This window comes from Hyla sarda, chromosome 4, assembly GCF_029499605.1.
Source record: "Hyla sarda isolate aHylSar1 chromosome 4, aHylSar1.hap1, whole genome shotgun sequence".
NCBI classification, from domain to species: domain Eukaryota; kingdom Metazoa; phylum Chordata; class Amphibia; order Anura; family Hylidae; genus Hyla; species Hyla sarda.
In genome coordinates this window covers 192,818,635-192,844,400 of record NC_079192.1, presented here as the reverse complement: position 1 = coordinate 192,844,400, position 25,766 = coordinate 192,818,635, and the positions used below count along the sequence as shown (strand labels likewise).

The following is a 25,766-nucleotide window of genomic DNA, read 5'->3' as shown; positions in this document are numbered from 1 at the left end:
GAAGGACTTATATGGGATTACATACAGGAATACATAGAGGATAATAGTATTATAAGTGATAGCCAGCATGGGTTTACTAAAGATAGAAGTTGTCAAACCAATCTAATTTGCTTTTATGAAGAGGTGAGTAGAAGCCTTGACAGAGGAATGGCTGTGGATATAGTGTTTCTGGATTTTGCTAAAGCATTTGATACTGTCCCTCATAGACGACTGACAGGTAAGTTAAGGTCTTTGGGCTTGGAAACTTCAGTTTGTAACTGGATTGAACACTGGCTCATGGATCGTACCCAGAGAGTGGTGGTCAGTGATTCGTACTCTGATTGGTCCCCGGTTATTAGTGGTGTACACCAAGGTTCTGTACTGGGCCCGCTGTTGTTTAATTTATTTATCAATGATATAGAGGATGGTATTAACAGCTCCGTTTCTATCTTTGCAGATGACACCAAGCTTTGTAGCACAGTACAGTCTATAGAAGATGTGCATAAGTTACAAGATGACTTGGATAGACTAAGTGTCTGGGCATCCACTTGGCAAATGAGGGTCAATGTGGATAAATGTAAAGTTATGCATCTGGGTACTAATAACCTGCATGTGTCGTATGTCTTAGGGGGGATTAAACTGGCAGTGTCACTGGTAGAGAAGGATCTGGGTGTACTTGTGGATCACAGACTTCAGAATAGCATGCAATGTCAGGCTGCTGCTTCCAAAGCCAGCAGGATATTGTCATGTATAAAAAGAGGCATGGACTCAAGGGACAGAGACATAATACTCCCCCTTTATAAAGCATTGGTACGGCCTCACCTGGAATATGCTGTTCAGTTTTGGTCGCCTGTCCATAAAATGGACACTGCGGAGCTGGAAAGGGTGCAGAGACGTGCGACTAAACTAATATGGGGCATGGAACATCTTAGCTATGAGGAGCGATTAAAGGAGTTACAATTGTTTAGTCTTGAGAAGAGACGTTCAAGGGGGGATATGATAAACGTATATAAGTATATAAATGGCCCATACAAAAAATATGGAGAAAAACTGTTCCAGGTTAAACCCTCCCAAAGGACGAGAGGGCACTCCCTCCGTCTGGAGAAAAAAAGGTTTAGTCTAAAGGGGTGACACGCCTTCTTTACCATAAGAACTGTAAATTTATGGAACAGTCTACCTCAGGAACTGGTCACAAAAGGAACAATTAATAGCTTTAAAACAGGGTTAGATACATTCCTGGAACAAAATAACATTAATGCTTATGCAGAATTATAAAACTACATCCCTTCCCCTTATCCCCTTCCCTTCAATGCCCTGGGTGGACTTGATGGACGTATGTCTTTTTTCAACCATACTAACTATGTAATTATGTTTCGCTCTTTACAGAGCTTGAAGCTCTAGTGCTGTACCCTGGTGGTACCCCCCCCCATGCACTGTCTCCCGTCCTGTTAATGTATTCGTGAGTGAATTAAGACACGAAGACTGAAGAACATGGTGAGTGCCGACTGCATTATTCTACGTACTTTACCGCACCAGACGGTTTTCTCGCTTGGCACCTCTCTTCCAGTGTCTTTTGCAACCTGTTCCTGTGCCTTCCGTCGAGGAGGCTATGCAAGTGGATCGGTCTCGCCTGGCCCAACAAGAGAGGACTCGCCGCAGGAACGAAAACTTGTGCCTGTACTGTGCTAGTACCGAACATTTCCTCAAGGACTGTCCTATTCGTCCTCCGCGTCAGGGAAAAGCACGCACCTAGTTAACGTGGGAGAGGCGTTGCTAGGTGTGAATTCTTCCTCTCCACGACTGACAATACCTGTGCGGAGTGCTCATGAGCGTTGGAGTTCACCATCATGAAAATATTGAATTGTTTGTATTGCCCAACTGTACCTCAGAAATTCTTCTTGGCTTGCCCTGGCTCCAGCGTCACGCACCTATCCTCGACTGGGCCACTGGGGACATTAAAGATTGGGGATCTTTCTGCCAAAAGCGATGTCTCAAGTCTGTTCCTACAAGCCAAGTCTCCATCACTACACTTTTGCCTGGCCTTCCTAAGTCCTATCAGGACTATTCTGATGTTTTTTTGTAAAAAGCAAGCAGAGGTCTTACCACCACACAGACCCTACGACTGCCCTATTGACTTGCTTCCTGGTACCACACCACCCCGTGGCAGGGTTTACCCACTCTCTGCTCCAGAAACGCAAGCCATGTCTGAATATATTCAGGAAAACCTAAAAAGAGGTTTTATCCGGAAATCTTCTTCTCCTGCCGGAGCTGGATTCTTCTTCATTGCTAAAAAAGATGGATCTCTACGCCCATGTATAGAATACCGCGGTCTTAATAAAATCATAGTGAAAAAACGCTATCCTCTGCCACTCATCTCTGAACTCTTTGACAAACTGCGTGGAGCAAAAATTTTCACCAAACTTGATCTAAGGGGCGCATATAACCTCATTCGTATCAGTGAGGGTGACGAGTGGAAAACCGCATTTAACACTAGAGATGGACACTTTGAATATCTCGTCATGCCGTTTGGACTTTGCAACGCCCCTGCAGTCTTTCAAGATTTTGTTAATTAAATTTTTCGGGACTTACTGTATACCTGCGTTGTCTATTTGGATGACATCCTAATTTTTTCCTCCAACCTAGAGGAACATCGGCTCCATGTCCATCAAGTGCTCCAGCGCCTTCATGAAAATCATCTTTCCACCAAAATTGAAAAATGTATTTTTGAACGCAGCTGTCTACCTTTTCTGGGATACCTAGTCTCCGGTCAGGGTCTTCAAATGGATCCTGATAAACTCTCCTTGGTATTGGATTGGCCTTGCCCCTCTGGACTTCGTGCTATCCAGCGCTTCCTCGGATTCGCCAACTACTAGAGTCAATTCATTCCCCACTTTTCTACCATCGTTGCTCCTATTGTGGCATTGACTAAGAAAAACGGGAATCCGAGGTCCTGGCCTCCCGGCGGATGAAGCTTTCAATCGCCTTAAGGCCGCCTTCGCCTCTGCACCAGTCTTGTCCAGGACAGATCCTCTGAAGCCTTTTTCCCTTGAGGTTGACGCCTCTTTGGTTGGAGCCGGAGCTGTCCTTTTTCAAAAAAACGCTAAGGGAAAAAACAGCACTTGCGGATTTTTCTCCAAAATTTTTCTCCCTCCTGAAAAAAAACTATTCTATAGGAGACCGTGAACTATTGGCTATTAAGTTGGCACTTGAGGAGTGGAGACATCTTCTGGAAGGATCCCTTCATCCCATCACCATCTACACAGACCATAAAAATTTATCCTATCTTCAATCCGCCCAGCGGTTAAATCCTCGCCAGGCTAGATGGTCGTTGATTTTTGCCCATTTCAATTTTCAAATTAATTTTCGTCCTGCGGACAAGAATGTCAGAGCTGATGCTCTATCACGTTCCACCGATGCCTCAGAATCCGAAGCTCTACCTTCAGAGTTTCTGATTTCCTCTGCTCCTGCTTCCCTAGTGCCAATTCCTCCGGGAAAAACTTATGTTCCTCCACGTCTTCGCCTCCAGACTCTCAAATGGGGTCATTCCTCCCATCTGGCTGGTCATGCTGGAATCAAAAAGTCCGTACAGTTAATTGCCAGACACTATTGGTGGCCTTCTATGGAGAAAGATGTGACCAATTTCGTACGGGCCTGTAAAGTGTGTGCATGTTACAATACTCCACGCCAGAAGCCTGCTGGTTTTCTCCTTCCTCTGCCTGAACAGCCGTGGTCCCATATAGCTATGGACTTTATCACTGACCTACCTTCTTCTCACGGAAACACTGTCATTTGGGTGGTCGTTGATCGTTTTTCTAAAATGGCTCATTTTGTTCCACTTCCAGGTCTTCCTTCTGCGCCACAATTGGTGAAACAATTTTTTTCTGCAAATTTTTCGTCTCCACGGTCTTGCCACGTATATCATCTCTGATAGAGGCATTCAATTTGTCTCAAAATTTTGGAGAGCACTCTGCAGTCAACTAAAAAGCAAATAAAATGTTTCTTTGGTTTATCATCCTCAATCCAATGGACAAGTGGAAAGAGTGAACCAGATCCTTGGTGACTATCTCCGACATTTCGTCTCCTCCCGTCAAGATGATTGGGTCGACCTTCTGCCCTGGGCTGAATTCTCGTACAATTTCAAAAATTCTGAGTCTTCCTTCAAATCTCCATTTTTTGTGGTGTACGGCCGTCATCCGCTTCCCCCCTCCCCATTCCCACTTCGTCTGGAGTTCCTGCCGTAGATGAATTGACACAGGACTTCTCCTCTATCTGGAAGGAAACTCAAAAGTCGCTCTTACTGGCCTCATCTCGCATGAAAAGACATGCTGATAAAAAGAGAAGAATTCCTCCTGTCTTTGCCCCCGGTGACAAAGTGTGGCTCTCTGCCAAATACATCTGTTTCCGTGTCCCGAGCTACAAGCTTGGTCCTCGGTACCTCAGGCCTTTTAAAATGAAAAATAAAATCAATTCTGTCTCCTACAAGCTCCATCTTCCTTCTTCTCTTCGTATTCCCAACTCTTTTCATGTTTCTCTTCTCAAACCTCTCATACTTAACTGCTATTCTCCCAAGGTCACTGTTCCTGCTCCTGTCTCTGGATCCTCTGATGTCTTCTCTATGAAAGAGATCCTTGCCCCCAAGTTTATTCGAGGTAAAAGATTTTTCTTATTGATTGGGAGAATTGTGGCCCTGAAGAGAGGTCTTGGGAACCCGAGGCCAATATCCTTGACAAGGAACTAATTCGTAAGTTCCTGGGTTCCAAAAAGAGGGGGAGACCCAAGGGGGGGGGGGGGTACTGTAACGCTGTGCGCTCCGGGTCCCGCTTTCACCAGAGCCCGCCGCAAAGCGGGATGGACTTGCTGCGGCAGGTAACCCCCAGGTTGTTCCACCCGATAGCGACTCAACCTCACTGACAGCTGAGACAGGCGCGGTACACAAGGCAAGGCGAGGTCAGATGTAGCAGAAGGTCAAGGCAGGCGGCAAGGTTCGAAGGTCAAGGCAGGCGGCAAGACCGTGAGCGCTGCTCCCCTGTCACCAGAGGGGACACGATCCGCGGGACAGGACGTGCCCGCTCTCGGATCGCGTCCCATGTCACTCACCGCACACCTGTGCTTGCTTCTTCCCGGCGCGCGGCCCCGCTCCCTAGGGCGCGCGCCGGCTTGCAAAAATTTAAAGGGCCAGTGCACCACTAATTGGTGCCTGGCCCAATCAGTTTAAAACATATAAAAACCCACTTCCCCTTCCTGTCCTTGCCAGATCTTGTTGCTTTGTGCCCTGTGAAAGCGTTTCTGTGTGTATCCCTAGCCTGTGTATCCAGACCCCTTGCCGTTGCCCCTGACTACGAACCTTGCCGCCTGCCTTGACCTTCTGCTACGTCTGACCTCGCCTTGCCTTGTGTACTGCGCCTGTCTCAGCTGTCAGTGAGGTTGAGTCGCTATCGGGTGGAACAACCTGGGGGTTACCTGCCGCAGCAAGTCCATCCCGCTTTGCGGCGGGCTCTGGTGAAAACCAGTAACCTCTTAGATTCCGTTCCCCTGGTACTGCCCACGCCATCACCTCACTGACACAGAGGATCCACTCCCGTGTCCTCCCCGCATACCAGTCCGGACCCTGACACATATTGTATTTGTGACTCAAAATATAATTTATTTGGAATGTCTATTTTCCTTACAAGCAGAGAGCTTCAAATTTTTTCATCGAATTTTGGAATTTTTCACCAAGAAATGATGCAAGTAACGACAAAATTTTCCACTAACATAAAGTAGAATGTCACGAAAAAACAATCTGAGAATCAGAATGAAAAGTAAAAGCATCCCAGAGTTATTAATGCTTAAAGTGACAGTGGTCAGATGTGCAAAAAATGCTACAGTGAAAATTGGCCTGGTCCTTAACGACGCAGGACGTATATTTACGTTCTGCGCCGGCTCCCGTGATATGAAGCGGGATCGCGCCGCGATCCCGCATCATATCGCGTCGGTCCCGGCGCTCATCAACGGCTGGGACCCGCGGCTAATACCACACATCGCCGATCGCGGCGATGTGCGGTATTAACCCTTTTAGAAGCGGCGGTCAAAGCTGACCACCGCTCCTAAAGTGAAAGTGACCCGGCTGCTCAGTCGGGCTGTTCGGGACCGCCGCGGTGAAATCGCGGCGTCCCGAACAGCTGACAGGACACCAGGAGGGCCCTTACCTGCCTCCTCGGTGTCCGATCGGCGAATGACTGCTCCGTGCCTGAGATCCAGACAGGAGCAGTCAAGCGCCGATAACACTGATCACAGGCGTGTTAATACATGCCTGTGATCTGTGTAAAAGATCAGTGTGTGCAGTGTTCTAGGTCCCTATGGGACCTATAACACTGCAAAAAAAAATTTTTTAAAGTGTTAATAAAGGTCATTTAACCCCTTCCCTAATAAAAGTTTGAATCACCCCCCTTGTCCCATAAAAAAATAACAGTGTAAAAAAAATAAAAATAAACATATGTGGTATCGCTGCATGCGTAAATGTCCGAACTATAAAAATATATCATTAATTAAACCGCACGGTCAATGGCGTACGCGCAAAAAAATTCCAAAGTGCATTTTTGGTCACTTTTTATACCATTAAAAAATGAATAAAAAGTGATCAAAAAGTCCGATCAAAACAAAAATCATACCGATAAAAACTTCAGATCACGGCGCAAAAAACGAGTCCTTATACCGCCCTGTACGTGGAAAAATAAAAAAGTTATAGGGGTCAGAAGATGACATTTTTAAACGTATAAATTTTCCTGCATGTAGTTCGTCAGTGCGACAAAATCAAACCTATATAAGTAGGGTATCATTTTAACCGTATGGTCCTACAGAATAATGATAAGGTGCGTATTTCTGCGTAGAAACGGAAGCCCCCAAAAATTACAAAATGGCGTTTTTTCTTCGATTTTGTCGCACAATGATTTTTTTTTTCCGTTTTGCCGTGCATTTTTGGGTAAAATGACTAATGTCAATGAAGAAAGTAGAAACTGATCCAGCACTTGGATAATAAGTTGCAGCTTTATTTTGGCCCGAATCCGACAAACAATCTTTCGACGGTAAGGTTTTACTGTGGAAAGATTGTTTGTCAGATTCGGGCCAAAATAAAGCTGCAACTTATTATCCAAGTGCTGGATCAGTTTCTACTTTCTTCGTTGACAATTACAGCACTGACACTCCTCGGTGTCCGATCGGCGAATGACTGCTCCGTGCCTGAGATCCAGACAGGAGCAGTCAAGCGCCGATAACACTGATCACAGGCGTGTTAATACATGCCTGTGATCTGTGTAAAAGATCAGTGTGTGCAGTGTTCTAGGTCCCTATGGGACCTATAACACTGCAAAAAAAAATTTTTTAAAGTGTTAATAAAGGTCATTTAACCCCTTCCCTAATAAAAGTTTGAATCACCCCCCTTGTCCCATAAAAAAATAACAGTGTAAAAAAAATAAAAATAAACATATGTGGTATCGCTGCATGCGTAAATGTCCGAACTATAAAAATATATCATTAATTAAACCGCACGGTCAATGGCGTACGCGCAAAAAAATTCCAAAGTGCATTTTTGGTCACTTTTTATACCATTAAAAAATGAATAAAAAGTGATCAAAAAGTCCGATCAAAACAAAAATCATACCGATAAAAACTTCAGATCACGGCGCAAAAAACGAGTCCTTATACCGCCCTGTACGTGGAAAAATAAAAAAGTTATAGGGGTCAGAAGATGACATTTTTAAACGTATAAATTTTCCTGCATGTAGTTCGTCAGTGCGACAAAATCAAACCTATATAAGTAGGGTATCATTTTAACCGTATGGTCCTACAGAATAATGATAAGGTGCGTATTTCTGCGTAGAAACGGAAGCCCCCAAAAATTACAAAATGGCGTTTTTTCTTCGATTTTGTCGCACAATGATTTTTTTTTTCCGTTTTGCCGTGCATTTTTGGGTAAAATGACTAATGTCAATGAAGAAAGTAGAAACTGATCCAGCACTTGGATAATAAGTTGCAGCTTTATTTTGGCCCGAATCCGACAAACAATCTTTCGACGGTAAGGTTTTACTGTGGAAAGATTGTTTGTCAGATTCGGGCCAAAATAAAGCTGCAACTTATTATCCAAGTGCTGGATCAGTTTCTACTTTCTTCGTTGACAATTACAGCACTGAGCCAAGTGCGGACCCGTGCACGGGAAGATTTGGAGGTGAGCCGTACAATATATTTAAAATGACTAATGTCACTGCAAAGTAGAATTGGCGACGCAAAAAATAAGCCATAATATGGATTTTTAGGTGGAAAATTGAAAGGGTTATGATTTTTAAAAGGTAAGGAGGAAAAAACGAAAGTGCAAAAATGGAAAAACCCTGAGTCCTTAAGGGGTTAAAGTTTTTGGACAATTACGTACGCCACAATAGCAAATATTTTTATTTAGTAAAATGGGTTTTATATAAATTTACCAACATATTTTATTTTACACTTTTTCCCTAAGGCATAGCATTATACAGTGAGATCAGCGATCCACTGATATAGCCTAGCTAAGCCAGACTACATAATTGGATCGGCGATCAGCGTCACTTAATCCCTGTGATCACATCCCCTGAATATAACCCTACCACCCACTGTGTCTCCTGAATATAACCCTGCCACCCACCGTGTCCCCTGAATATAACCCTGCCATCCACCGTGTCCCCTGAATATAACCCTGCCACCCACCGTGACCCCTGAATATAACCCTGCCATCCACCGCGTCCCCTGAATATAACCCTGCCACCCACCGCGTCCCCTGAATATAACCCTGCCACCCACCGCATCCCCTGATTATAACCCTGCCACCCACCGCATCCCCTGAATATAACCCTGCCATCCACCGCGTCCCCTGAATATAACCCTGCCACCCACCGCGTCCCCTGAATATAACCTTGCCACCCACCGCATCTCCTGAATATAACCCTGCCACCCACCGCATCCCCTGAATATAACCCTGCCACCCACCGCATCCCCTGAATATAACCCTACCACCCACCGTGTCTCCTGAATATAACCCTGCCACCCACAGTGTCCCCTGAATATAACCCTGCCATCCACCGTGTCCCCTGAATATAACCCTGCCACCCACCGTGACCCCTGAATATAACCCTGCCATCCACCGCGTCCCCTGAATATAACCCTGCCACCCACCGCGTCCCCTGAATATAACCCTGCCACCCACCGCATCCCCTGAATATAACCCTGCCACCCACCGCATCCCCTGAATATAACCCTGCCATCCACCGCGTCCCCTGAATATAACCCTGCCACCCACCGCGTCCCCTGAATATAACCTTGCCACCCACCGCATCTCCTGAATATAACCCTGCCACCCACCGCATCCCCTGAATATAACCCTGCCACCCACCGCATCCCCTGAATATAACCCTTCCACCCACCGCATCCCCTGAATATAACCCTGCCACCCACCGCATCCCCTGAATATAACCCTGTCACCCACCGCATCCCCTGAATATAACCCTGCCACCCACTGCTTTCCCTGAATATAAACCTGCCACCCACAGTGTCCCCTGAATATAACCCTGCCACCCACCGTGTCCCCTGAATATAACCCTGCCACCCACCGTGTCTCCTTAATATAACCCTGCCACCCAACGTGTCCCCTGAATATAACCCTGCCATCCACCTTCTCCCGTGAATATAACCCTGCCATCCACCTTGTCCCCTGAATATAACCCTGCCACCCACCGTGTCCCCTGAATATAACCCTGCCACCCAACGTGTCCCCTGAATATAACCCTGCCATCCACCTTCTCCCGTGACTATAACCCTGCCATCTACCTTGTCCCCTGAATATAACCCTGCCACCCACCGTTAGGGCTGGGCGGTATACCAGTTCATACCTATTACTGAAATTTTTGTCATGCACGATATGAATTTTTCCCCATACCTGTTTGGCCCCTCCCCCTCGGGAATGAATGAATCAGCCCAGCACTGAACTGTCCCTATTGGGGTAAATACTCACATATCACCCGCAAGCGCTGCCCTCCTTGTCCTCCTGTTTTTTTGGCAGGCCGCCGGCGCTGACACCCTATACCAGTGGTCTTAAACCTGCAGACCTCCAGATGTTGCAAAACTACAACTCCCAGCATGCCCGGACAGCAAACGGCTGTCAGGGCATGCTGGGAGTTGTAGTTTTGCAACATCTGGAGGTCCACAGGTTGGAGACCACTGCTCTATACTGTACTCTGTATCCCTATGCCCGGGCTGCAAAAGATAAACAAAATAAACTTTTACTCACCTTCCCCGTCCGGCTTCTTACATGACAGTGGGCTCAGCCTATGACTAGCCGAGGCGGAACATCACTGCGGCCGGTGATAGGCTGACGGCTGTCCGACGTTTCCATCTCCAGGAAGAGTGTAAGGCTGACATAGGAACGTGCGTTAAAGTTTACTTTGTTTACCTTTTGCAGCCCGGGCATAGGGATACAGCGTACAATATAGAGTGTCAGCGCTGGCGGCCACAACAAACAGGAGGACGAGGAGGGCAGCGATTGCGGGTGATATGTGAGTATTTACCCCGATGGGGACAGCGCAGCGCTGATAATTTGGGGGGGGGGGGGGTATTACCGTTATATACCATGGAACCGCCATAAGTTACAAAAATACAGTGATACACATATTTGGTCATACCGCCCAGCCTTACCCACCATGCCCCCTGCATATAACCCTGCCAACCACCGTGTCCCCTGAATATAACCCTGCCACCCACCTTGTCCCCTGAATATAACCCTGCCACCCACCGTGTCCCCTGAATATAACCCTGCCACCCACTGCTTCCCCTGAATATTACCCTGCCAACCACCGTGTCCCCTGAATATAACCCTGCCACCCACCGTGTCTCCTTAATATAACCCTGCCAACCACCGTGTCCCCTGAATATAACCCTGCCACCCACCGTGTCCCCTGAATATAACCCTGCCAACCACCGTGTCCCCTGAATATAACCCTGCCAACCACCGTGTCCCCTGAATATAACCCTGCCACCCACCGTGTCCCCTGAATATAACCCTGCCACCCACCGTGTCCCCTGAATATAACCCTGCCACCCACCGTGTCCCCTGAATATAACCCTGCCACCCACCGTGTCCCCTGAATATAACCCTGCCACCCACCGTGTCCCCTGAATATAACCCTGCCACCCACCGTGTCCCCTGAATATAACCCTGCCACCCACCGTGTCCCCTGAATATAACCCTGCCACCCACCGCGTCCCCTGAATATAACCCTGCCACCCACCGTGTCCCCTGAATATAACCCTGCCAACCACCATGCCCCCTGAATATAACCCTGCCATCCATTATTATACACTGTGGGGGAGATTTATCAAAATCTGTAAAAAAAAGAGAAGCTTCCCAGTTTCTCAGAGCAACCAATCAGACCACTTCATTTATTTTAACAAAGCATTTGCTAAATAAAAGCAGCAATCTGATTGGTTGCTATGAGCAACTGGGCAACTTTTCCTCTGCACAGGTTTTGAGAACATCCCGTGCCCCCATAAATTAATTACACTGTGCCCCCATATATCAGTTATATATACTGTCTGTGTTACCCTATATATATCAATTAAATACAGTTCACGCACCCGACAGCCCACACAGCAGGGGGCGCCTAGCAATCAAGGTCCCAGATGAGACAGGATGTGTATTCACCTTTGCCTGAGACCCCCTCTTTATACATAGAGCAGACTCCCCAATATACTGATCTGCTTCATAACCCCTCTCCTCGATAGAAGCACGAAGTAACAGGAAAGAAGTCACGTGAGCGCACAAGTAACTGGAGGCTTCTCCCAGGAGACCGCGCGCTGTACCACTACCCTGATAACACATATAGAGGAGCTTACATTATATCCCGCTCACAGAACTCGCATTGTACTACAACTCCCGACACGCATTGCTCTGCAGACACACACCCGACTCTGGTCACCTAGTAACTAGTGTGTACACAACATGGCGGCTGACTTCAGGGCGTCTAGTCTCCCGGCAGCGCTGTGAAGTAAACGTTGTACCAGAGTCTTAGGGCTACGAGCTGTGAGCATGGCGGTGGTGGTGCTCAGTCCTGGGTTTCAGGAAGAGTTCCCCCATAGCAGACCCCCTGATATAGAGGATGAGCGGCGAGTCTGGAGTGTAGGCAGCCGGGGGACTCCCAGTCCTGACAACTGCGGGGACCCCGGGGAGTGTGACAGTGACAGCAGTGAGCAGGAGCAGGACGCCATGGAGGTAAGACGGGATCTGTGTGATCTATTATAGTCAACTGTGATCCTCATGCTCATAGGCACTACAACTCCCAGCATGGCGTGGACACTGGCAATTATAGTTTCCATACAGCTGGCGAGTTGGGGCATGTATAAGAGTATGGTGACATCAGGGGACATGTATAAAGGTATGGGGACATCAGGGGACATGTATAAGGGTATGGTGACATCAGGGGACATGTATAAGGGTATGGTGACATCAGGGGACATGTATAAGGGTATGGTGACACAGGACATGTATAAGGGTATGGGGACATCAGGGGACATGTATAAGGGTATGGTGACATCAGGGGACATGTATAAGGGTATGGTGACACAGGACATGTATAAGGGTATGGTGACACAGGACATGTATAAGGGTATGGTGACATCAGGGGACATGGATAAGGGTATGGTGACACAGGGACATGGATAAGGGTATGGTGACATCAGGGGACATGGATAAGGGTATGGTGACATCAGGGGACATGGATAAGGGTATGGTGACACAGGGACATGGATAAGGGTATGGTGACACGGGACATGGATAAAGGTATGGTGACATCAGGGGACATGGATAAGGGTATGGTGACATCAGGGACATGTATAAGGGTATGGTGACACAGGGGACATGTATAAGGGTATGGTGACATCAGGGGACATGTATAAGGGTATGGTCACATCAGGGGACATGTATAAGGGTATGGTGACATCAGGGGACATGTATAAGGGTATGGTGACATCAGGGGACATGTATAAGGGTATGGTGACATCAGGGGACATGTATAAGGGTATGGTCACATCAGGGGACATGTATAAGGGTATGGTCACATCAGGGGACATGTATAAGGGTATGGTCACATCAGGGGACATGTATAAGGGTATGGTGACATCAGGGGACATGTATAAGGGTATGGTCACATCAGGGGACATGTATAAGGGTATGGTCACATCAGGGGACATGTATAAGGGTATGGTGACATCAGGGGACATGTATAAGGGTATGGTGACATCAGGGGACATGTATAAGGGTATGGTGACATCAGGGGACATGTATAAGGGTATGGTGACATCAGGGGACATGTATAAGGGTATGGTGACATCAGGGGACATGTATAAGGGTATGGTGACATCAGGGGACATGTATAAGGGTATGGTGACAGGGGACCTGTATAAGGGTATGGTGACACAGGGGACCTGTATAAGGGTATGGTGACACAGGGGACATGTATAAGGGTATGGTGACACAAGGGACATGGATAAGGGTATGGTGACATCAGGGGACATGTATAAGGGTATGGTGACAGGGGACATGTATAAGGGTATGGTGACAGGGGACATGTATAAGGGTATTGTGACACAGGGGACCTGTATAAGGGTATGGTGACACAGGGGACATGTATAAGGGTATGGTGACACAAGGGACATGGATAAGGGTATGGTGACACAGGGACATGTATAAGAGTATGGTAACACAAGGGACATGTATAAGGGTATGATCACACAGGGGACATGTATAAGGGTATGGTGATATCGGGGGACATGTATAAGGGTATGATGACACTAGGGGACATGTATCGTGACATCAAGAGACATGTAGTTGCAAGAAAAAGTATGTGAACCCTTTGGAATTATATGGATTTCTGCACAAATTGGTCTTAAAATGTGATCTGATCTTCATCTAAGTCACAACAATAGACAATCACAGTCTGCTTAAACTAATAACACACAAATAATTAAATCTTACCATGTTTTTATTGAACACACCATGTAAACATTCACAGTGCAGGTGGAAAAAGTATGTGAACCCTTAGACTAATGACATCTCCAAGAGCTAATTGGAGTGAGGTGTCATCCAACTAAAGTCCAATCAATGAGATTAGATTGGAGGTGTTGCTTACAGCTGCCCTGCCTTATAAAAAAACACCCACCAGTTCTGGGTTTGCTTTTCACAAGAAGCATTGCCTGTAGTGAGTGATGCCTTGCACAAAAGAGCTCTCAGAAGACTTACTATTAAGAATTGTGAACTTACATAAAGCTGGAAAGGGTTATAAATGTATCTCCAAAAGCCTTGCTGTTCATCAGTCCACGCTAAGACAAATCTATATATATAAAACTCAATGGCCCTGATTTACTAAAATCCGAGTGTTGTTTCTGGAGTGTTTTAGATTTCACTCCTCTTTTTCTGGGAGCTGATTTACTAATGTGTTTTTTTGTGTTGCACGGGCAAATGTGTTGCACACACTGCGGATTAAAATAAAAAAAACTAAAAAACATGGGTATAGAATACAAATCATCAATAGCATGTGCCAGACCAAACAAGCAAACAACCAGATTTAACGGGAATTAAGCAACAAAATAGAACAAAAAAAAATGTATTGGACTTAGACCATCTAATATAGGAGTTTAACCCCCCCCCCCCACAAAAAAAAATATATATATACAATTAAAGTTATATTTTTTAAAGTTTAAAATGCATTGCATATTGTAGAACTGTAAAACAATGAAAAAGAGAAAAAGAAAATAGTTTAAAGGGGTGGAAAACTTTTTTTTTTTTTTTTTTATGAACTGGTGCCAGAAAGAAATTCTTTTCTTTTTGGAACACAGTGCTCTCTGCTGACATCATGACCACAGTGCTCTCTGCTGACATCTCTGTCAATTTTAAGAACTGTCCAGAGTAGAAGAAAATACCCATAGCAAACATATGCTGCTCTGGACAGTTCCTAAAATGGAGAAAGTTCAGCACTGTTGCTACTCTCCCTAGGAGTGGCCGTCCTGTAAAGATGACTGCAAGAGCACAGCGCAGACTGCTCAATGAGGTGAAGAAGAATCCTAGAGTGTCTGCTAAAGACTTACAAAAGTCTCTGTATATGCTAACATCATTGTTAGCGAATCTAAACAATATGTAAAACACTAAACAAGAATGGATTTCATAGGAGGATACCACAGAGGAAGCCACTGCTGTCCAAAAAAAAACAAAAAACATTGCTGCACGTTTACAGTTTGCACATGGGATGTTCCACAGCAGTACTGGCAAAATATTCTGTGGAAAGATGAAACCAAAGTTGAGTTGTTTGGAAGAAACACACAACACTATGTGTGGAGAAAAAGAGGCACAGCACACCCACATCAAAACCTCATCCCAACTGTGAAGTATGGTGGTGGGGGCATCATGGTTTGGGTCTGCTTTGCTGCGTCAGGGCCTGGACGGATTGCTATCATCGAAGGAAAAATGAATTCCCAAGTTTATCAGGACATTTTGTAGGAGAACTTGAGGCCATCTGTCCACCAGCTGATACTCAACAGAATATGGGTGTTGTAACAGGACAACGACCCAAAGCATAGAAGTAAATCAAGAGAATGGCTTAAACAGAAGAAAATACGCCTTCTGGATTGGCCCAGTCAGAGTCCTGACCTCAACCGATTGAGATGCTGTGGCATGACCTCAAGAAAGCAATTCACACCAGACATCCCAAAAATATTGCTGAACTGAAACTGTTCTATAAAGAGGAATGGTCAAAAATTACTCCTGACCGTTGTGCACGTCTGATCTGCAACTACAGGAAACGTTAGGTTGAAGTTATTGCTGCCAAAGGAAGTTCAACCAGTTATTAAATCCAAGGGTTCACATACTTTTTCCACCTACACTGTGAATGTTTACATGGTGTGTTCAATAAAAACATGGTAAAATGTAATTCTTTGTGTGTTATTAGTTTAACCTCTTAAGGACCAAGGACATATGAGTACGTCCTTGGTCCCGCTCCCGTGATATAACGCGGGGTCCCACGGTGACCCCGCATCATATCACGGTGGGCCCGGCGTCATAGTGAAGCCGGGACCCGCCTCTAATAGCGTGCGGCACTGATCACGGTGCCGTGCGCTATTAACCCTTTAGCCGCGCGCTAAAAGCTGAGCCACGTGGCTAAAAGTGAAAGTAAAAAGTGCCGGTTAGCTCAGGGAGCTGTTCGGGATCGCCGCGGTGAAATCGCGGCATCCCGAACAGCTGTACTACAGGAGGAAGGTCTCTTACCTTCCTTCCTGCAGTCCGATCGCCGATTGAATGCTTCAAGCCTGAGATCCAGGTTTGAGCAATCAATCGCCGAAAACACTGATCATTGCATCCCTATGGAGATGCATTGAACACTGTTAAAGATCAGTTAATGCAATGTTATAGCCCCCTATGGGGGCTATAATATTGCAAAAGAAAAGTGTAAAAAAATCATTAACCCTTTGAATTATCCCTTCCCCTACTAAAAGTTTGAATCACCCGGCATTTCCAATAATAAAAAAAAACTGTGTAAATAAAAACAAAAATAAACATATGTGGTATCACCGCGTGCGGAAATGTCCGAATTAAAAAAATATACCGCTAATTAAACCGCATGGTCAATGGCGTACGCGCACAAAAATTCAAAAGTCCAAAATAGCGTATTTTTGGTCACTTTTTATATCATGAAAAGATGAATAAAAAGCGATCAAAAAGTCAGATCAATGCAAAAATGGTACCCACAAAAACTTCAGATCATGGCGCAAAAAAATGAACCCTCATAGTGTCCTGAACACGGAAAAATGTCATTGTCCGTTCATCAGGAATCGCTGACAAGGTTTAGTAAATGATCATTTCACCTATAATCGGCTGGCGTGCAAGGCTTCTGATGGCACGGCCGCCATGAGAAGCCTTGCGCGCCAGCCGATTATGGGTGAAATGATCTTTTACTAAACCTTGTCAGAGATTCCTGATGAACGGACAATGAAGCGCGTTGAATCGCAACTGAATATCTCTACATTGAAAACCCTGACCGGTGAAGCAAGTACCTGGGAGACAGGTTTTTCAATCATCCATCCATACATGCACTGCACCGTAGGAATATTGTAATAACGTGTATGCACGAGCACCTTATATATAGATTGTGGTCAGAGTAACTTATCTATGACCAATTGCTGTGATGCACAGGAGCACTTTTGATGTAGAGGTCTGTGCGTGCTCTAACCCTAAAACACCAAAAACCGCAAAGTGAACCACTAATGTGAACAAGGTCATTATCAGTAACCTCGGTATCACACAAGAACTGTGTTAGCTATACACTCTGCATAAGGGAATGGTGCAATAATCTGAAGACATCCAACTGCTTGGACATTGCAATAATGAGAACTGTGCAATAATATACTGTTGCTAGGGGTGAGTGCAATGTATGGATATCAATTGAATTGATTGCTGACATCAAAGCAAATAATTCACTACGCCCAGATACACTAAATTAGTAGGTAGTAGATGGTGGCCGTAGTTATGTTATGAAATGTGCACTTTATTTTTAAACGAAATCAAATAAAAGTTGAGTTTTATTATCTTTAGTCAATATCAGTGCAATATATTATCCAGGTACTAAAGGGAACATTGAGGTCTTGAAACAAGTGTGTGAATCACATTCAGTGCGACATGTATAAGAGCATGGTGAATATTGCACAAAACTGTAGTGAATCTTTAAAGGAAAACTGTCACATATTCACTCCCGCACTAACCACAGGTACTGACTGATAGTGTGAAGGACGCTGATTCATATGATCCCTACCTTGCCCGGATCCATCCAGCCGTTTGCCCACAATCTTCGTTTTTCTATAAATGCAAATGTGGCTGTAACTGGCAGGGTTTTCAGGAGCCTAGTGGCACTGTGACGTCAGCACCGCCCGTCCACAGCGCCACCCGCTTATGAATATTCATCCCCCCTCCCTCCGGCTTTCCCTCTCCCCGCCGCTCCTAACTGGTCTTCACTTTGCATGTGCTGCTTCCCGAAATGTGCAGTGAAGACCAATTAGGAGTGGCAGGGAGAGGGAGAGCCAGAGGGAGGGGGAATTAATATTCATAAGCGGCCGGCGCTGCAGATGGGCGGTGCTGACATCACAGTGCCACTTGTCTCCTGGAAACCCCGCCCGTGCCAGTTACAGCCACATTTGCATACATAGAAAAACTAAGATTGCGGGCGAACGGCTAGACGGATCCGGGCAAGGTAGGGATCATATGAATCAGCATCCCCCGTACTATCCGTCAGTACCTGTGGTTAGTGCGGTAGTGAGCATGTGACAGTTTTTCTCTAAAGAGTCATAAATAAGGCAGAAACTGTCATGCCATATAAACCACACTCACTTAATCTGACAAAAACAAAATAATGAACAAGACACAAAACAGGGAAACAAAGGGCAAATGTTTTATAAATATGTTGGGCAATAGAAAAATAGACCAAAAAAGGGCTAAAACAAAATACATGCGATGCCAAATATGTTTGCAATAAGCGTGATACATAATCCCCAAAGAGTCTAATCCTAAATTAGCCATTTTTTCTGTTGTTGTAAGGAACAATTTGATGGTGTGCTGACAGAGGTAATGGTTTCTGGAGGACTCTCTAAGTTCGGTCGTTCAGCTCTTGGAAGTGATCAAGTTTATCTTCATTTGAACCTATCAGTGAGTACCAGCACTATTCATACCTGTCATAGGATATTCCGTACATATCTGACTGAGAGAATGTGGCTTCATTCACCTCTGATCTGCCAAGTGATGCTGCTGCATCCATGAGAAAAGCGAATAGAGAAGAAGCTGCTCATGCCTCTATTCAAGTCTATGGGAGATAATAAAGTGTTGAGCAAGCTTGGCTCAGTTGTTTTTTTAACTTTTGTAGACATGAATATATGGAACTTCTTCACTAAATCGGGATTTAACAGCCAGACATGACTTCACCTGGTGAAATGAGGGTCACAGCAGTCCTGTTCTTTTAATAGATGGGGAAAAGGTCCTATCTCTAGGACTTACTTATGGATATGTGGATATGCTGTATATGTGTCTTTGATGGAGTACAGCGTGGCTGTTTTTACAGGCCCCGATTGACACTGGCTAAAGCATCAAGGCACATACTTGACTTCTGCCCCATTTAAACTCCTGTGGTTGTGCAGGAAAAATGGGATTGCAGCGGCTCCTTGAGTGCACATATGCATTGAGGAACAGGCTAGGGGGACGCTGATTTAATCTGTTTTACAATAAAAAATACTTTTTTTTTTTTTTATATTGGCAGTATGAATGTTTTCTTTTTGCTTTATGACAATGTAACTTAGTTCATATTGTGCACATACAGAACATGGCATTATCTACGTAGGATAGATATTCAATGCTATTATATATCATAGATATTCAATGCTATTATATATCATAGATATTCAATGGTATTTTATTACATATCATAGATATTCAATGGTATTTTATGTCATTTACATTTTCCTCATGTAATATTTTATCCATATCCTTGCAGGATCGTAAATTAGAGAATATCCAGATTCTCTGTCATTACATTCACTTACAGAAGTTGGATGTGTCCTACAATGAAATCCCTGGTATGTATCTAGAGTCACTCTTGGGGACAGAAATGGAGCCCCAATAAGGCTTCAGCAACGTGATTGTAAAGTCATGTGACCTCTCTGAGCATTACTGAATGATGGAAAGCTATTTTTCAGCCCATTGCTCGGCACTTTGGGAAAAAATTGCATCCATTGGACAAATGCTGTTAAATTGCCCCTTCTGGATTATTGGACTTTTTAAGACCTTTTAAAGTTTTCTTACCATCTTAGTATTATTTTCAGTGAAATAAATGGGGAGCAGTTATGTTACTTAAATGTAAAATTAAGTAAGAGAGGTATGCTTGATCTGTTTAGGTGGTTAGTATATTAGGGAACACTTTTCATTGTGTTTCATTGCAGCTGAAATGATGACCACTTTTATTACAGCCCTCATTTTTCTTTGGATTTTTGCTGACTTCTTTTACAAGAATTATAAATCTTTCTCATGGTATTTTAATAGGAATAAAAAAACGTAGCTCTTTTAAGGATATTGCTTGCAAACCTAAAACAATAACTATGATTTAAAGGGGTAATCCGGTGGATTTAAAAAAAAAATAAAAAATCAACTGGTGCCAGAAAGTTAAATAGATTTGTAAATTACTTCTGTTTAAAAATCTTAATCCTTCCAGTACTTATCAGCTGCCGTATGCTCCACAGGAAGTTCTATTCTTTTTTAATTTATTTTCTGCCTGACCACAGTGCTCTCTGCTGACACCTCTGTCTATGTCAGGAACTGTCCAGAGCACGATAGGTTTACTATGGGGATTTTCTCCTATTCTTGACAGTTTCTGTCATGGACAGAGGTGTTAGCAGAGAGCACTGTGGTCAGACAGAAAGGAAATTCAAAAAACAAAAGAACTTCCTCTGTAGTATACAGCAGCTGATAAGTATTGGAAGGATTAAGATTTTTAAACAGAAGTAATTTACAAATCTGTTTAACTTTCCCATTGATTAGAAAAATAAGTTTTCCACTGGAGTACCCCTTTAAACTGATCAGCCATAATATTAAAAACCCCTACCTAATATTCTAGGTCCTCTGGTTTTACTCCGTGATGTACTGAAATGGACCGGTGGTGCTAATGCATGCCCTGCCTCTACATTCTGACAATAGATTCAAGTCCCTGCAACAACATTTATATAGGTCATAGTAATATTTCAAGTAATGCCAGGATGCAAGGTTTCCCAGAAAAAACATTGCCCACACCTTCATACTGCTTCCAGTGGCTTGCCTTTTTCTCAAAAAAATTATCTGTTCCCTAGTTAAGCGTTGCCCACTCACCCAGCTTTTCATTTGATCTAAAAGAAAGCAGGATTCATCAAACCATGTCATCTTCTTCCATTGCACTGTAGTTTAGTTCTGATGCTCACTTTCCAATTCTAGGGGTCAACATGGGTTTTCTGACTGGTCTGCGGCCATGCAGCCACTTACACAAGAAGCTGTCATGCATTGTGTGTTCTGACCCTTTTCTGTCATAGTCAACATTGATATTTTCAGCACCTTTTCTGTCGGACAGGCATCATTGAGTCTTCAGATTGTAATGTCCTTTTATCTGTATTTTGTATTTTCTGCTTTTGGTCATGTTCAGACGTTGTTTGTGTCTGAACAGTTTCGGTGTTAATTCTCCCTGGGATGGGAAGAGTTAACCTTCCTGATTTCAGCATTGGGAGGTTATAAAAGGCCTCTTCAGGTTTTGTTCTGGGCTGGTTATTAGACCGGTACTCTGTCCATGTTGGCGTGTTGTTCACTATGTCTGTCTGTGCGCATGGTTATCTGTACTGTTTGACATAGAGATTTTAGCCTGCTTTGTTTTAGTACATTTGTCGGGTTTTAGTATTCTTGTATGTTTGTTCTGCATTTGCTTTGTGTTGCCTTAGTCTGTATTCACACTGTGCATTTGGTCAGCCCTGTTTTGATCTTGGTTGATCCTGCAACTCTGAGGATAGAATCCTGTTCTGAGCCTTGTGCTAATCCGTCTATCTAGGAGTGAGTGAGTCTTGTGTCTGTACCCGTGTTTGCTTGTATTTAGGATTTTCCTCCTAGGCTAGTATCATTATCACATAATAATACTGGTGATAAAGTGGTGGGTGCCCACTAGCTAGGAGCCTATTTTGCTTTGGTATTGATGTCCCTCCATGCTTTGAGGCGGGTGTCTAGTGTGTTCCTTGTTCTGAGACCACTGTGAACAGTGCTCTTGATTTTCTGACTCACTTAGTGTTCTGACATTCAGTTAACCTGTTCATCCCCTGCATCTCCTGTTTTTGTCTGCTGTAAACTTATCTTCATATCTAGTCTTGTTCATATTATCATATCTAATGTGGAAGAAGAACAAGTGGCACTGCCAGTAACCACAGGGTCTAAAAACAAAGGATACACATTGGAGGTATACAACAGATAGGTACTTGCACAAGGGGTCCCATCGGCGGTGCTAGGTGAAACAGAATGATATCAGTAAAAGAGCAAACAGAGAACAAAACCACACCTGCACTCACCGCAAGGGTACCGCAATTCCAGCCTCACTCAAACGGTGCCTACAATCCACGATCGGGCATATCAGAAGTGGAGCGCTCAGAGAAGGCGATTGCCGGCGGTTTCACGCAATCACTATGCGCTTCATCCGGCCTCAAGATGAGGCCGGATGAAGCGCATAGTGATTGCGTGAAACCGCCGGCAGTCGCCTTCTCTGAGCGCTCCACTTCTGATATGCCCGATCGTGGATTGTAGGCACCGTTTGAGTGAGGCCGGAATTGCGGTACCCTTGCGGTGAGTGCAGGTGTGGTTTTGTTCTCTGTTTGCTATATTATCATATCTGCCTGTTTATGTTGATTCCGGTTTCTGTTATGTTTATGCTATATGTTTATGTTAGTATGCTATATCCTGCCCTGTTTGTATTGATATATCTCTTTGCTGGTTATTGTATTCCTGTTATGTTCCGGACTTGTTTCCTGACTTTTTACAGTTCTGTTTATTTTGCTGACTTCGATGCACGTTAGCGCAGGAAGGGGCTGGCGTGCAATTGTCGATCCATCATTTAGGGTGGATGGGCAAGTAGGCAGGGAGAGTGGTCTTAGGGACAGCTTTGGGGTTCACTTCTCCCTGCCCCCCCCCCCCCTTTCATGACACAGATGATCCAGTTTCTTGTTCACCAGTTGTCCGTCCTTGGGCTACATTCGGTAGGAACACCCCACAAGATCTGCCATTTTACAGACGCTTTGACCCAGTAATCTAACAATCACAATTTGTCCCTTATCATAGTCTCTCAAATCCTTACGCTTTTTTATGCTTAAAGGATATTAACTTTAAGAACTGAATGTTAATTTGCTGCACAATATATCCTGTCCATTGACAGGTGCCATTGTAGTGAGATAATAAATGTTATTAATGCAATGGCTAATAATGTATGGATTTATATATACTTATTTATAAGTGCTTTCATTTTTATGCTTTTCTCTAGATTTGTCTTGTGTCAGTTACATGCCATACTTGACTGAGCTAAATGCCTCAAAGAATAAGCTGAACACATTCTTTGACTTCATCCCCCCCAAGAATCTGATGGTAAGTACAATGCAGTACAGAAATGATGGGTGCAGCCTGCTGAATTATAGCTGTGCTATTAAACTATGTACAGTACAGCATATGCATATTATGACTGTTTAAGGTTTGGTTTTTGAAGAAAATGTAATTTGACTGGTTATCATTGTATAGCTAACTGATTGGTGAGGCAGTATGTACACCATAATAATTATTTTTATCTCCTTTTCAGGTTGTGGATTTGTCATTTAATAATATTACCCATATGAAGGATTTATCTGCTTACAGAGCTCTGACAACACTAATATTAAATAGTATCCTTGGTGTAAATACTGCAAATCCATTGGGCTTCCTACAGCCGGAGAAAAAGAAAATACTGCCTTGATACTTGCCATTCTCCATATCATTTTTATCAGATAGATTTACCAAAAGTGGTACAATCCCCCCCCCCCCGCCTTATCACATCCCCCCCCCTTATCACATTCCCCCCCCTTATCACATTCTCCCCTCCCCCCCTTTGTCACATTTCCCCTTGTCACATTCATCCCCCCTTCTCACCTTGTCCTGCAGTAACATACTCTAGGTTTGCCGGGCAGATTTCAAACCTAGTGTATTTACTGCAGAACAAGTCCTTTCCCCTTCAGCCAATCACTGGCTTGACAAGTGACACCACTGCGGCCGGTGATTGGCTGAAAAGGGAAATGTCCTACAAGGTGAATAATGAAGAGAGGACACCCCGGACCGCACGGAGGGGAACGGCATCTGCAGGGACAAGGTGAGCCGAAGGTTTTTTGTGTTTTTCTACTAGGGTGCCTCCAGCTGTTGTGAAACTACTACTCCCAGCATGTCCGGACAGCCTTTGGCTGTTCTGGCATGCTGAGAGTTGTAGTTTTGCAACAGCTGGAGGCCCCCTGGTAGGAAAACACTTACTTTTAGTATTTTGTCTGGTCGGTCGGCCCCCGCTCTGGGGGCCGACCCAAGCAGATAATCAGATAATCGCATGTTTTCCCGGGGGCTGTATCGCTATATCGCAGAAAGCAAAAATCGCGATTCCATTGCTTTTGCGATATGTCGTGCAGCCCCGCTGGCAACTCTGCAATTCTACCCTGAGCGTGACTCGGGGTTACCGCTCCTGGCAGGGAAAATAAACCCTGAGTCACACTCAGGATAAACGCTAAGAAGGTTAAGACACCAAGAAGAAAAAACGTGGTCTCAAAAAGCAGGAGGTGCTCAACCCTAAATGCAGTTGTGCATTTATGCTGGGGGAGCAGATCCCGCCCTTGTGGTCTGTTGCTAGGGGCCATCCTCAGCATAAAATGCATACAATGGGGGATGCCTGCAACAGACTACAAGTGCCACAATGGAATCCTACATCAGATGAAAGGTGTGGATGTGTAACATATAGAGTAATACATAAATTTAGGTGCACTACTGTGGTAGATGTAAACATTGACATATGACTAACCCTCAAACTGATGTTAAAATTGAGACATTAGCCAGTATATCCTCATATGAAGGACATACCTGAGCCTGCCACTTGTGAAACCTTGGCGTTGGTGTGCGGGCTCAGGTATGTCCTTATATAAGGATATACTGGCTAATGTCTCAATTTTAACATCAGTTTGAGGGTTAGCCATATGTCAATGTTTCCATCTACCACAGTAGTGCACCTAAATTTATGTATTATAGATTAAGACACATTTAACAAGTAATTTTATCAATTAAAACGTTGTTTTTTTGTTTGTTTTTTAGTAAAATAGCAATCTAATAAAATGCCAAACCCTGTGCATTGGCGAAAATGCATTCAGTGGGCATGTGAGCTTCAGAACTGGAATCCTGAGCAATGGAAGTAGAAGGCCTAGTCTGATATCATGTTTTTGTTTACATTACATGTGCTTTGCTTACCTGGGGATATACCATAGTGAGAAAGTAGGCCAGCAAAGGCATTGTAATACCCTAGGAAATCTTGGGTCCTGACATTCATGTGGATATTATTTTAACATTTACCACCTAAACCTTACCCTTTATGACTACAATATTCCCTTCTAGTTGTGTTTTTTATAGCAGGATAAGGTGCTCTACCACACAAAGGGGGAGATTTATCAAAGTTGTCTATGTCCCGCATCAATATAGACCAAACTACAGAGGGTTAGGCCGGTCTATTGTGCACCTAATTTATCAAATGGCGCACAGCTCTTGATAAATTCTGTGCACAGACTTCGTGATCTATGCTTTAGTCTATATTTAAACCTGCTCCAACATGGTCTGACATTTCGGCGTACTTTCAGCCTATGCGACTTGTCGCTGAAAAGTCGCACTTGATAAATTCAGCACCAGTGCATTTTTCAATGCATTTCAGTCTAAAATAGACTTGCATGCATCATGTTCTAAAAATCCTCTAGAGCAAAAGTCGCAGAAAAGTCGCACAGATTTAGACTGCGACTTTCTGTGCGACAAATTTAGACAAGAAAAACCAGTCTAAATCCTTTGATAAATCTCCCCCAAAATGTACTCAGGAATGGTCTGAGGAACATGACAAAGAGATCAAGGTGTTACTTGGCCTCCAAATCCCCCATATGTCAATCGGATAGAGCATTAG

At 44.3% G+C, this 25,766-nt stretch overlaps 2 protein-coding genes across 2 annotated transcripts in view; one reads left to right on the top strand and one right to left on the bottom strand.

Moving 5' to 3' along the window:
• The window catches only part of LOC130368861 (uncharacterized), a 64,909-nt gene extending 53,055 nt beyond the window's left edge, over positions 1-11,854 (bottom strand). The window contains exon 1 of the mRNA XM_056573180.1: positions 11,678-11,854. Coding sequence (XP_056429155.1) covers positions 11,678-11,854 — 177 coding nt within the window. The remainder of the gene's footprint in view (positions 1-11,677) is intronic.
• Positions 11,855-11,868: 14 nt separating this feature from the next.
• Positions 11,869-25,766, top strand: part of LRGUK (leucine rich repeats and guanylate kinase domain containing) — a 60,494-nt gene continuing 46,596 nt past the window's right edge. The window contains exons 1-5 of the mRNA XM_056573179.1: positions 11,869-12,244; positions 18,608-18,715; positions 19,554-19,635; positions 23,091-23,191; positions 23,400-23,481. Coding sequence (XP_056429154.1) covers positions 12,062-12,244; positions 18,608-18,715; positions 19,554-19,635; positions 23,091-23,191; positions 23,400-23,481 — 556 coding nt within the window. The 5' untranslated portion in view covers positions 11,869-12,061. The remainder of the gene's footprint in view (positions 12,245-18,607; positions 18,716-19,553; positions 19,636-23,090; positions 23,192-23,399; positions 23,482-25,766) is intronic.